A 15,000-nucleotide genomic window follows, 5' to 3' on the forward strand; every position below is an offset into this window, starting at 1 on the left:
TATGCCTACCATAGCTTCCAAGTCTAACCCTCCTGCCAGCCCGAGAAAGTTCCGGATAGCACTTGAAGAACTACGCAATAATCAGAATGTCGTCACTAAAGCAGATAAAGGTGGCGACATCGTTATCATGGACAAGTCAGACTACAAAAGAAAAATGGAAGCTCTTCTCTCGGACACAGATACCTATAGTCCAATATCTGAACAACAGGCAAAGGATGAGGCCATTAGGTTCAACAAGGAAGCGAGGAAGATAATAAAGAAAACAGAGAAAGGAAAACGACTATTACATCTTCTTAAGGAGAACCCGAGAATACCAACAATAAACGGTTTTCCCAAGGCTCACAAACCAGAGATTCCCCTCAGACCCATCACCTCTGGTATTGGCAGCGCCCCGCATAGACTGGCCAAACGGCTTGCAAAACCCGTCTTCATCACTCCCCAAAATCAGTGGGTTACATCTTAAGAACTCGTCCGACTTAATAAACAAATTACAAACAATAGACTTCAAAGACAAAATCCTTGCAAGCTTCGACGTACAATCTCTTTACGAATGTCTTAATTCAAAATGCCATCTCTGCTACAGAGAAAGTCTTGCTTCACATCAACGGGGACGACCTTCCTATCAACAAGAAAGATTACATCAAATTAAGTGAAATGTGTTTCAAGTGTGCTTCTGTTTCCTTCAACGACAAAACATTTCACCAAAATGAAAGCTTACCTATGGGTAAGTAGCCGTGTGCCTCTTCTTAGAGACACTGGAACAGGAAGAGTACATTAACATCATCCCAAACGACAGCAGATGGTACAGATATGTGGATGACTGCATTCTCGTCCTCCATAAAGATACCAACATTAGTGACATCTTATCACGTCCAACCAAGTACACCCTAAAATTCAGCTGACTGTAGAGCACGAAGTTAATGGGTCCCTACCATTCTGGATACAGTCATCTTCAGGGAGAATAGCTCTGTAAAATTCAAGGTGTATGAAAAAACCACCCACAAAGATTATTACATTCATTATTTTAGTGCTCACGACAAAAAGACCAAGACTGATGTAATCATGGGATTTTACCTTCGAGCACTCAGGATATGCACCCCTGAATTCCTCAATGACGAATTGCTTCATATCACCAAGACCTTTCGTAAAACTTGGCTTCCCCGTAACCTTGAAAAAAGCCAAAGTAGTGAGGGAGAGGGATAATGACAAAGAAAATACCAAAACACGAACAACACAATGTACATAGTAGTCCCCATCTCTAACTTGGCCTGCGCACTCAGTAAAGAACCCAGACATACGGATATCCGCATCTCATATGACGCAGGGGGTTATTCACAAGGTTAAAAGAACACAGAGCCGATGTCCAATACCACCGCAACACCAACGCACTCGTAAACCACATAGACGAAGAAGGACATCTACCTAAATGGGATCAAGCAAGCATTCTGCACAATAATCTCAGCAAGAGGCAAAGAAAAATTGTAGAAGCTCTGTACATAGCCACCAATAAATGTACGAACAATAGAGTAGGTGACATCAAATTATCAGAGACAACAGTACAACACGCAGAAAGACATTAGAAGAAGACGGGACATCAGATCACCAGAAGCACCCTATCTAGTGTCAGTACGACCAACACGCAGGAGTTCGAGCCTCCTTGAGCTCAAACCTGTTGACCTATCCTTGTTCACTGCCCACACATTTTCTGTATATATTACCAGTTTTTCTGTAGTGTAAACATTCTTCCTCAAGAAGCACCATAGTGCGAAACTAGTCAAAGAATAAACACTTGTTCTATTTGTGTGTTTTCCCTCTGCCTCTCTTACAACCTGTCAGGATGTCGTCACACACACACACACACACACACACACACACACACACACACACACACACCAACACACACATATATATATATATATATATATATATATATATATGTATATATATATATATATACACGTTCACTGCAAAAAATTAAAGTAGAAATTTGAGTGGATATGAAGTGTTCCTGGATCAAAATAGATATATGAAATTGGTTGTGGAAGATGGAAGAATCTTGATCCTTTGAAGCAGAATATTTACAGACATCCGAACTAGCCCCATGGTCTATTAGAAATATACAAATACATCTTTATACACCGTAGTTCTTTATCATTTTTTTTAGGGGAGGGAGGCGACAAAATCTTATTCGTACAACACCGAAATGTATAATTGCTGAAACAGTATGGCAAGTTGGGGGAAAGTGGATAAAAAGTACAAGGTTCTTTGTCTAAATTTGTTCCTGTCTAGTTTCATACTGAAATTCATCAGGAATAATCTCGAGCTAAGACCCGTGTCTTCTTTATCCAACTTTATCAAACAAATAATTATATAAGTACGAACTATGATGGATCGCTCTAGGAAGAAAAAAATGAAACGCGTTATGAAGTGACACAACGATTCCAGGAACTAAGGAGCATCCAACGAGAGCGTTGTTCCCTTGACCATGAGTGTAGACTATCATGACTATCATGAACAACCACAGCGCTACCAAGGACCGGCGCCCAAACAGAATAGACAGCCAGATTCCAAAGTTCGATGACAGTTTTCTGTTTTCATCACCTGTTAACAGATGACGCCGTAATCGTTTCATGCCTTGTTTTAGATGCGTCTAATAACTAGGATTATATTTGTTTACTACGAAAATGAAACCAAAATCATATTGTGCCACTCTTTGGCTAGTAAAGATGTCGATGAACTATGGAAATAAAATGTACTTTTTTCAATTCATAAGAATCGCCTTTGCAATAGCGATGATTCCCAGCTCTGGAGTACGATATGATATGAGTTTACTAAGTTGGTGTTGTGAATGGAAGTCATTTCAGAAGGAGAGAGAGAGAGAGAGCGCAGGAGCCACACTATGGCCTGAAGTTTGTCACAATAATATCGATAAAGCCTTATACTATGATAACCTTTCCAAATCTTCAAGGAGCGCCCCTTTCTCCTCCTCTTCCTTCTCCTCAACTGAATAAAATTGCAAATAGGTAGGCAGAGCATGTTCAAGTAAGGTACTCAGAGAGTTAAAGGAATCAACTGAGATTGGTTTAATCTCTTCCAACTGGAGACATAATTCTTCTTCATCCACGGCAGAATCTACATGATAGACTGCCATCTGGTTTGAGCCATTTTCTTATCCTCAGAAACAGAGGAACTCCTGAAGCAGAGACGAAGGGCAAAAAATCTAAAACTTCGGTGATGGTTTTCTTGCACAAGGGCACTAAGAGATCGAGACACACACCTGTACTTCTAACTTGTTTCTGATTGCAGAGAGAGAGGGAGAGAGATGTACCGAGAACGAGAGAAGAGGAGGCGTGGCCAGACGACTGTGACTTTGATCAGCTGACCAATCAGGAGCCAAGTTTCTTTAAGAAATAATATCAGAACCTCCAGTCAGGCGCTGTGCGGTTCAAACGGATTTCTGGGGTTATTAGGAAAGCGGAATCTGGGAAATGTGGTTACTAATCAAGTTCATCAGGTCCTGTGTGAGGCACAGTGCGAGTTGGAGAGCTATCGGAGGCTCCAGAATTTTCGATCGGAGTACGTCATTTATTTTTTTCTTACTATGGACTTCAATGGACTTCGATGAAAGAGCAGGAGGCAGACAGGAGACCTCTTGGTCCGTAGCTGCCATAGCTGTGCCGGGTGCAGGGTAATAACTACACAAAGAAATATACGCATAAATAGATAAATTAATAAATAAATAATTAAATAAACAAATATATAAATAAATAAATAAATGATATATAAATAACTTAATAAATGAATAAATATATAAATATATAGGTTAACGACAAGTAAACATATATTCTGAATCTATTCACACTCTTCAGCTGAATGAAAAAGTCTGGCGTTAGTCAGAACAAAACCTTTGAATTATTTGAATACCTTCACTAAATCAGACTTTATATACTTTTATCTGGCATTTCTGTAGGACGAGACCCCTTTCTATCCAAAGTGCAAACATCAGCTGAATAACCTCACCTGGTGTTGATCCTCGATGGTGGTAGAGCGTGACCCAAGGTTGAAGAAATTGTACCAGGAGATCTGGATCAAAAACGCAACTTATCATGTCCCGCCTGTAATCTGTAACCCCCCCGACTCCCACCCCCACCCTCCTCCCCCGTCTCTTGATGGCTCACCATGGGTAATCTCATGTACAATATCTAGGACCCCCCTCAAAAATAGACAAATTAATAAATAAATGAAAAAATAAATATTTGAATTAATAAAAAAAAAAAATATGGCTAAGATAAAGCATATAAATTCTATTAACTTGTCCAAGGTTAAGTATGACCTTAACCCCTTTACTACCGAGGGAGGAGGGGGGGTGCCACGGGGATGAATGAAATCCTCTAAGGTAGTCCGAATGAATGGATGAATTGATGGCCGGGGCAGGTGTTAAATAAATTCGTTATTTTTACCAAATTTATCGAGTAAAGCCAGTGGAATGAATGCACTTAGAGCGTATAAAATGTATGTAATAAAAAAAGATTAAGGTTAATTTTCCTATTAACTTATCTAATATATATATACATATATATATACATATATATATACATATATATATATATATATATATATATAATATATGTATATATATACATATATATATGTATGTATATTTGTTTATTTAATGGTCGTTTACAAAGGATTACAAAGAAGGAGCATGTCGACAGGAGACCTTTTGGTCCATAACTGAGTCGGATGCGAAAAAATTATAATAATAAAGAAATGAATAGATAAAATTATAATATAAATAATAATAAATCAAATAAATAAATAAATATGTAAAGTTGAATAATAAACAAACAAGTAAATAGAAAATAATAATAAATTGACAGATAACTAATAATAAATTATAATCAAGCAAATAATAATTAACAGACAAATAATAAAAAAAATAATAATATGAAATGAATGACAGGCATTACAGCATCTTGCTTAGGTGTTTATTTAAATGAATCTTTAATCTTCGAACTGTCTCTGCAGGAAGTTTGTTCCACTTATTAACTACACGGTTGGCGAAGTTGTTTCTACTCACTTCCAAATTAAATCAATTTCCTGACAGTTTGAGACCATTATTTCTTGTCGGATTCTTATTCAGTGTAAAAATTTTGCCTTGATGTTGTCAATTCCCTTTAGAATCTTTATCTATTATTTGTTTATTTAAATTTTCTTAATTGTTTATTAATTTATTCTAGTTGGCTAGTTATCTATTTGTTTATTCTATTTTACTTTTTTTTTTTTTTTTTTTTTTTTTTTTTTCAATTTTCATTCATTCTTCAGATAGGACATATCTCGCGCAGAGGTTTCATTTTGTGTTTGGGTTTTTCCCTGAAGAATTAAGTCTGATTTACTTGATTACATCAACCCTACTGACGTACTTGCAAGACAGTTTTCTTCAGTGAAGGGGCAAACTCTGTAGAAAACGAAGTCTCGAACAATCGAGGTAACACTTCCTCCGGAATAGAATCGCCTCTACTTAATCAAAACAAAACCTATGGAAAACGTGCTCGGATATCTCAGGGGTTAAACCCCGTCTCTATTAACCCCTTCCGTACTCTGTGGCACTTTTCCTTTAACCCTAGCTACCGCAAGGCTATTTCATATAAGTTCGTAGAACCCCCGTGGCAGTGGTGAAGAGGTCTTGACATCTCGGGGAGTAAGAACTTCCTTTTATTTGGATGCGGTTGAGTGTGTGTGGCTCAGTCGCTGCATTAGCTAATGCTCCCCTACTCTAGGACCCACTAGGGAGCTGCCGCGGGTTTCAGCTGCCAGGGGAACTGTTCTTGTCCTTAGGATGGGGCGGGAGGCACTGCGGCAGCTTCCGTTGAAGCAGGCAACGGCCAACATGGTAACTGCTGTGTATTACGGTTGGCGGTAGGGTTCGGACGTTTATCTTTCCACCCTTCTCCCCCCCCTCCCTTAAGTTATCTTTCATCCCATCTCCCTCCTCTCCCTCCAAATATCCTTCTCTTCCTCCTCCTTCTCCTCTCCCCTCCCTCCTCCCCTTGCCACCTGAGAAGACCCCGAGATCTATCCCTGACGTCACATTTTGTCTCTTGCAGAAGTTGCCAGTTCTGACCAACAAGAGCAACTCGTCGTCCCGCGATGGTTCCTCGTCCGCACGCCTCATCAACCACCACCACCATCACCACCACCACGCCGACGGAGACATGGGTGGTGGTGGCGGCGGAGGCGGCGGCAGCCACCAGGGGTCGGCGGGCAGCCTGCCTGTGCTCAATAATAACAAAGGGGAGGCGCAGGATTCCCCCAGGGGCGGCAGGCACCCGTCCGCTGCCAACTCGTCCTCAGCTGGCAGGGTGGAAGGTCGAGGAACGGTGACGGACGCCTACGGCAATCTCCTGCCACTCAGTCCTCAAGGTAAGGAAGAACCCAATGTGTGTGTGTGTGTGTGTGTGTGTGTGTGTGTGTGTGTGTGTGTGTGTGTGTGTGTGTGTGTGTGTGTGTGTGTGTGTGTGTGTGTGTGTGTGTGTGTTTGATTGTGCGTGTGTGTGTGTGTGTGTGTGTGTGTGTGTGTGTGTGTGTGTGTGTGTGTGTGTGTGTGTGTGTGTGTGTGTGTGTGTGTGTGTGTGTGTGTGTGTGTGTGTGTGTGTGTGTGTGTGTGCGAGCGTACATGCGTGTGTGTGTATGTGTGCGTGCGTGTGTGTGTGTGTGTGTGTGTGTGTGTGTGTGTGTGTGTGTGTGTGTGTGTGTGTGTGTGTGTGTGTGTGTGTGTGTGTGTGTGCGAGCGTACATGTGTGTGTGTGTATGTGTGCGTGTGTGTGTGTGTGTGTGTGTGTGTGTGTGTGTGTGTGTGTGTGTGTGTGTGTGTGTGTGTGTGTGTGTGTGTGTGTGTGTGTGTGTGAGTGTGTTTGTGTGTGTGTGTGTGCGTGCATGTGTTTACGAATATAAGTTGTTAACACCCAGGAGTTATAATCAAATTTTCTTTTTCAAATTAATTAAGCGATCAGTTTGTCAGAGCTTTTGACTCGATCCATCCAGTGTCGATTCCCGAAGTCGTCGTCCATAAGCGACGGACATCAATCGAGGCTGGATCTTCATTAAACCTCCCCGCCTACCCACCACCCCCTCCAAGATGGCGTACTTCTAGAGGGCTCTTTTTTTATGCTAACGCCAGAGATATCCTCCTCCAACTCTGAGAACGTCACCTCAACCAAGGGGTTGGAACCATCTTTACTGATTCCTTTCCAATGGTGTGTGTGTGTGTGTGTGTGTGTGTGTGTGTGTGTGATTCACTATGGTCTTGGATCACGGTTGTACTTGTGATCGACAGCTATTACCCTACCAGATGAGAGCTCAGAGGTCATATATGACTGATCTATGGGTAATGCTGATCTTACACGCACACACACACCCAACTCCCCGCCCACGAGAGTTGGAGTAACGACTCGCAGCGCAGCGATACTAAAATTATTCCAGCCTTGGGCAGGATTCGAATTCGGACCGCTGTAGCAGCGGTTGTTGCGAACGCTACCTCTGCTCCATCGAGTTGTGTGTGTGGGGGGGGGATGTGTGGGTGTGTGGGTGTGGGGGGTGATTCACCATGGTCTTTGGATCACGTGTTGGACTCGTGACCGACAGCCATTTCCCTCCCGAAAGAGAGCTCAGAGCTCGTATGACCGATCTATGGGTAATGCTGTGACCTTACACTCACACACACACCCAACTCCTCGCCCACGAGAGTTGGAGTAACGACTCAAAGCGCAGCGATACTGAAATTGTTTCAGCCCTGGGCAGGATTCGATTCATGTGTGTGTGTGTGTGTGTGTGTGTGTGTGTGTGTGTGTGTGTGTGTGTGTGTGTGTGTGTGTGTGTGTGTGTGTGTGTGTGTGTGTGTGTGTGTGTGTGTGTGTGTGTGTGTGTGTGTGTGTGTGTGTGTGTGTGTGTGTGTGTGTGTGTGTGTGTGTGTGTGTGTGTGTGTGCGTGCGTGTGTGTGTGTGTGTGTGTGTGTGTGTGTGTGTGTGTGTGTGTGTGTGTGTGTGTGTGTGTGTGTGTGTGTGTGTGTGTGTGTGTGTGTGTGTGTGTGTGTGTGTGTGTGTGTGTGTGTGTGTGTGTGTGTGTGTGTGTGTGTGTGTGTGTGTGTGTGTGTGTGTGTGTGTGTGTGTGTGTGTGTGTGTGTGTGTGTGTGTGTGTGTGTGAGTGTGTTTGTGTGTGTGTGTGTTCGTGCATGTGTTTACGAATATAAGTTGTTAACACCCAGGAGTTATAATCAAATTTTCTTTTTCAAATTAATTAAGCGATCAGTTTGTCAGAGCTTTTGACTCGATCCATCCAGTGTCGATTCCCGAAGTCGTCGTCCATAAGCGACGGACATCAATCGAGGCTGGATCTTCATTAAACCTCCCCGCCTACCCACCACCCCCTCCAAGATGGCGTACTTCTAGAGGGCTCTTTTTTTATGCTAACGCCAGAGATATCCTCCTCCAACTCTGAGAACGTCACCTCAACCAAGGGGTTGGAACCATCTTTACTGATTCCTTTCCAATGGTGACATACTCCATAAATTTTATTGTGGCAAACATACTTCTCAGGGGTCCCCATTTTCTTAGAGACCCTTGCCACTTTCGACAAGGGGCCCTTACCCACCCTCAGTTGAACAAAATAGCTTGTTGTCAATCTGATAAAAAAAAAAGCGCTGAAAGATATCATCGTACGGAGATGGCCCCGTCCTCTCGTGAATAAAATCGTATGATGCCAGCCTGCAGAGGGCGTCTTTGGATCGAAGCCTCGATCAAATCCGTCATTGGCCAATACTACAGTACTTCCAAGTATTTTACTTCTGACTGTCTTTAGGTGATTTTTTTTCATCCATTAAGGGTTTAATAGTAAAAGGGGCCAACGAATCCTCCATGTTGGGGACCTCTTAAGCCCTTAGAGGGCCCCAGCCCGCAATATCTTTGGGGACTTTGCTCAGAAAGCGTCCGACGGATCTTCTGGATTAAGGGGTCCAGCCACGTGCTACATGGGCCACCTCCTGACACCCGAAGAAGAGGGAAGTTTTTGGTACCACCCTTCGTAACAATGACTAATTCTATAAACTTTATTCAGGCTGAACACCAGGCGATTTTACTCAGCCGAGCGCACGTCGTCTCAGTAAAGTGAGATGACTTATTTCTCTACTTCCTGGGAATCGTGATCGATGACGTCAATTAGGGACAGATGATATTATGCAGCTGAAGGGAGGGACACCTGCCTGAAGGTGATTGAAGGCAGCAGAAGACACTTATTCTCTTGAAGAACACTGCTTGCTTTTCGTCCCTTCGCCCCCAAGCGGCCAAAGAGCAGCTGGTAGCTTCTCACATTCAGGGGCAGCTAACAATAAAGTCGTAAGACGCAGCGAAAGGATTGGCATTATTTTTACCGACGCATATTCATTTACTTCTTTAATTATTGATTAATTATGTATATATATGTATATATTTATATATATATATATATATATATATATATATATATATATATATATATATATATACATAAACATTTATATCCATAACCATATTAGTTTTTTATTTTTGTGAATCCATTCCCCATCGACAGAAAGATTGTGGACTTATTATTTTCCTAATATTCTTGAGGAAAATATTATCATAAGTAATAATACTGTATTCGAATATCTAAATCATTAACATCTAATCACAACATTACGGAGACGGTTTGAGTACAATTATTAAATTTTTTAAATGAAACTAAATGTTTAAGAGGGTATGGGTCGCAATGGTCGATATAGACAGGATTTTGTGTCGCTGCCAATAAATGTTAAGAACTACTGGTCTAGTTGAACCCTCGTGACGTTATGTCACGGGCGATGCGCATTTGTCTTCTCATTTCCATGAAGAATGCTTATTACATTCGAGCGTGATATGTGGACTGAACTGGCATGCTGACCTCATCGAAATCTGAAATACATTGTTTTTGCTTATTCAATTGTATAGTTGATCAACTTTCATTGTTTGATCAAATTGTAGGTTTCTCAGTAGTGTTACCTATACCATAGTCTTTTTTTTTTTAACTTGGAAGGCTGGCTTGAGATAAGGCTTTACGTTATTTCTTTGTTTATTCTACTACCTAATTCATTTACTCGTCATTCATTTACTTATACATTTATTCACTTAGTTATCTATGTATTTATATACCCCTGTATTCAATCTACTCAGTTACACATATATTTGTTTAGTTATTTACGTATATATGTACTTCTATGATTAGTGTTGCATATACGAAAAAGCTGTGAAAGAAAATGAAAAGCAAGAATACAAAAAGCAATGCCCATGCTAAAGCGAGAGTAAAGCTTGTATGTTTTTGTCACCCCCGCTCTTCATAGGTTTATTTTGCATTCATCCGGGCCCCCAAGAACGCCCTTTCGTGTCCACGTCGTGCCCCCACCTCCTGCCCCGTCTTATCCCAACAGGAGCCGCGGGACCTCCTGTAGGAGGGGAAGGGGGCCTGTGTCGCTTTGTACTGCGTGTGTGTGTATATATATATATATATATATATATATATATATATATATATATATATATATATATATACACATACATGTATATATATACATATATATACATATATATACATATATATATATATATATATGTATATATATATATATATATATATATATATATATATATATATATACATAAATCAATCATTCAAATCAGCCATCCTGAGTCCACTGCTGAACAAAGGCCCTCCTTCATAACATTCCATGATTCACACAACCGCGCCAACCTCTGCCACGTCACTCCGGTAAACTTCTCAATCTTCAATCTCAATCTCCACCTTCTGTCTGATCTCCCTCTTCCACGCTTCCCATATCGCGGCGTCCACTCAGTAACACACTTGCTCCATCGTTCATCAGTCGTTCGCACTAACTTACCTGCCCAATTCCACTCCCTCTCTTTCACCGCCTCTGTAGTATCTTTCACTCTAGTCTGCTCTCTCGCCTAACTTTATATATATATATATATATATATACATATATATATGTATATATATATATATATATATATACATATATATATATATATATATATATATATATTGTGACGCCTAGGGGGAAGGGCCAGGTCCAAAAAACTAGAGTTCTGATTAAAGAATAATTATTTCCTTCAAAAGAAGCAAAAACAAACAAGATCGAAGAACAGAGGTCGCCAAGCGAGCAAAATATTACAAGATCCGTTACACTGTAAAGTTCACATAGATATCCAAAAGATAAATAAGTACCAGTCAATGAATGGCCAAATTTGCCAAGACATGTTAATATAAATAGTCGATCAAATATCAACATTCAAAAGAATACAGTCTTTACAAAGACATACGTAAATATGCAAAGTTGGGAAATAACAACGACTTGCAAAGAATAGAGTCCTACAAAGACACTCGTAAATACACAAAGTCGAGAAATATATCGACTATCAAAAGAATACAGAGTCCTACAAAGACACTCGTAAATACACTAAGTCGAGATGAAACTACGACTAAATGTCTAAGTCCAACAAAGTGGAAAAAGAAACTAGCATAAGGCTGGACCAAGAGCCAGATAAGTAGCAAGGGGCTCTGTATAAGCAGAGACCAAATTTTCCGTTGTAATCACCGATATATATACATTTCTCTGCTAGGCCACGGAGGGCTGCCAAGTGTCGCTAGATGCAACGATCAACAAGAGAGTTTTAGAATAACTCCATGAACATACGTGGTTATTCTTTACAACAAGGTATACAAAATAATACATGATAAAGTTACCTTGTCAATCTTAGAAAAAACAGAAACTTAATAGTTTTTATATGAAAATCTATACATTGACACTTACGTAAATGGAAGTTGGAACGCTGTTGCCAAAACTTACGCTCCCACGCAATTTTGAATCAGAGCGCACGTAGGCATCTCGTTCTCACACCAACGCTTCGACTTCCGAAAACAATAATAATATGGAATTTCTCAAATCTTACGTAAATCAGTACCTAAGATTGACAAGATAGATCCACAAGATAATACACATACATAAATCTATATGCAATGAATGGAACATGTTTGACAAAGCAAGAGAAGAACGAAATACGTATATAATATAGAATTAATCACTTTGACAGTCTTCATACGTCGTATCGACGGTTTGGTCAGCAAGGAGACCACCAAGCCTACCGTGGGAAAGGCCGGCATAACTCAAGGTACACATACGCACATGCGTGCACATGTAATGTTTGAAACCTTCACTACGACGAGTCTGTAGTCGTAACTATATACATATATATACACATATATATATATATATATATATATATGCATATATTTCTATATATATATATATATATATATACATATATATATATATATATATATACAGGTATATAGGGGAGTGGCCTTCATGTTCCGTGAAGGCCCTCGAGGTTTGAGCCGCCAATGTTTGTTTCGCTCCCTCTGTGACCTCCTCCTCATTTTTACACCCCCTTCCCACCCCGTCCCCCTTCTGATGTCTTGCCTCGCCTTCGCCACTGCTCCTACACTTCCTCCTTCTCCTCCTCCTCCTACCCTACTTCTCCTCTTCCTTCCTCCTCCCCTTCACCCCAAAGCCCCCTTCCGTGCACCACCTGGCTGAGTCTTTTCAGAATGAATACTTTTTATTCCAGTTCGTATCCTCATCATGCTTTTCATTTTCATTCAGTTTCCCCCCACCCTCACCCTCCACTCCTTTCACCCTATCCCCCCGTTTCCTCACCGATGTTCCACATCCTTCTCTTACTCTACCCTTTATTTCCTTAATCACGTACTTCACCGTCTCCATTCACCTCCCTTCCCTTTCGTTGTCTTCCTCATCGTCGTCTCTCCTTGTCCCTCTTCCTCATTTTTTTCCTGTTTTTTGCAGGTCTTCCCTCTCTTTATCTGCCCCCCCCCACGCCTTACTCTTCCCTGCCCTGTCTTTCTCCCTCGACCTCCTTCACCTCTTCCTCTTCCTCCTCTTCCTCCTCCAACCCCTCTTCCTCCTCCTCATCCTCATCCTCCTCTCTGGACTGTCGTCTTCTGATGGGGTTCCTAATTCAACTTTTCCAAAAATCACTCGACCGCTCACATCTTCCCATCTCCTTCTCCTCCTCCTCCTTCAACGTCCCTCGAACCTCATTTTTCCGTCTCCCTTTCCTCCTCCACCATCCCATAAATACATTCTCTCCTCTCACCTCCGTCTTCACACATCTTCCTCATTACTTCCTCCCGTCTTATTTATCCTTTCTTGCGTCTACTACTACTATAGTTACATTAGAGTTAAAAAGGTTGTTAGGAATCACATTGGTCCACTATTATCTGCTGACGGTCAACTTGAATATTCAAATGAAGGAAGTGATATTTTAAACAATTATTTTAGCTCGGTATTCGTAAACGAAACACCTCAAAGTGAACTCCAAACTGAAACCTGTGAAAAGTCTAGGGTAAAATTACTCACTACGATAAATATAACAAAGGAAGAAATTAAAAGGTATAAAGAGAAACTCAAAGTTAATAAAACACCAGGGCCTGACGGTTGGCATCCAAGAATCTTAAAGAAAATGAAAAATGAAATTATTGTTCCATTAGAAATTATTTTCAAACAATCCATCATATCCGGAGATGACCCAAGAGAATGGAAGCTAGCTAACGTTAGTCCCATATTCAAAAAAAGGTGACAAAAGGAAACCAAATAACTACTGGCCTATAAGTTTGATTTCAATCGTAGGAAAAATGAGGGACACTATTATCAGAGATGGTATCGAACATCATTTAGAAAGTAACTGTTTAATAGAAGATAGCCAACATGGTTTCAGACGGAGACGTTCTTGTGTGACTAATTTACTCGAATTCAACAACACAGTTATCTCGAATTATGACAAAAGAAACAATATAGATTTAATGTATCTAGACTTTGAAAAAGCTTTTGATACCGTCCCCTACGAAAGACTACTTACTAAATTACCTTCACACGGAATAATTGGTAGCCTATTAAGTTGAACTAGTAATTGATTGAATGATCGAAAACAGAGTTGTTTTAAATGGAAAAACTTCTGGATGGAAAAGTGTTACGAGTGGAGTTCCTCAAGGTTTCGTTCTTGGGCCACTTCTATTCATAGTATATATAAATGATATAGACCACGGACTAAAATCTACTGTTTCCAAATTTGCTGATGATACAAAACTGTGCGGAATGGCAAATGATCACTTAAACCAATTAGATATTCAAGAAGATTTAGATAAATTACAACAATGGTCTGAAAAGTGGCAAATGAAATTTAACACAAGTTAATGCAAGGTAATACACATAGGTAAAAATAACAGTAAGTACGATTACAAGTTATTTGGAAATTCGATAACAAAAATGGATAGTGAAAAAGATCTCGGCGTAATTATCAGTAACGATCTCAAATCATACGAAAATCGACTAAAACATATGAATCTGTTTTCCTTAAAAAAGCGTAAACTCCGAGGTGACTTGACACAGGTCTTTAAGATCCTAAAAGGAATTGACAACATCAAAAGTGACAAAAATTTCACACTGAATGAGAATCAGACAAGAAACAATGGTCTCAAACTGTCTGAAAATAGATTTAATTTGAAAGTGGGTAGAAACAACTTTGCCAACCGTGTAGTTAATGAATGGAATAAACTTCCTGCAGAGGCAGTACAATGTAATTCAGTTCGAAGCTTTAAGAATCATTTAGATAAACACCTCAGCAAGATGCTGTATTATCGTTTATTTTATATTTGTTTTGTTATCATTTGTCTGTTTGTTTATTATTATTTGCTTGATTCTCAATTATTATTATTTATATACCAATTTGTTATTATTTACTATTTACCTACTTGTTTATTACTTAACTATACCTATGCATTTATTTATGTATTTTATTTATTATTTACATTATTATAGTTTTTATTTATTCATTTATCTATTCATTTATCATTATTATG

General features: G+C 40.0%; 1 protein-coding gene across 2 annotated transcripts in view; it reads left to right on the plus strand.

The window, feature by feature from the left end:
• The window catches only part of LOC143018156 (uncharacterized), a 285,772-nt gene that overhangs the window by 173,797 nt on the left and 96,975 nt on the right, over positions 1–15,000 (plus strand). For both annotated transcript variants that reach the window (XM_076173300.1, XM_076173299.1), the window contains one exon: positions 6,108–6,423. In XM_076173300.1, the coding sequence (XP_076029415.1) occupies positions 6,108–6,423 (316 nt within the window). The remainder of the gene's footprint in view (positions 1–6,107; positions 6,424–15,000) is intronic.

Source organism: Oratosquilla oratoria, chromosome 34, assembly GCF_046742065.1.
Source record: "Oratosquilla oratoria isolate Oo_2021 chromosome 34, ASM4674206v1, whole genome shotgun sequence".
NCBI lineage: Eukaryota > Metazoa > Arthropoda > Malacostraca > Stomatopoda > Squillidae > Oratosquilla > Oratosquilla oratoria.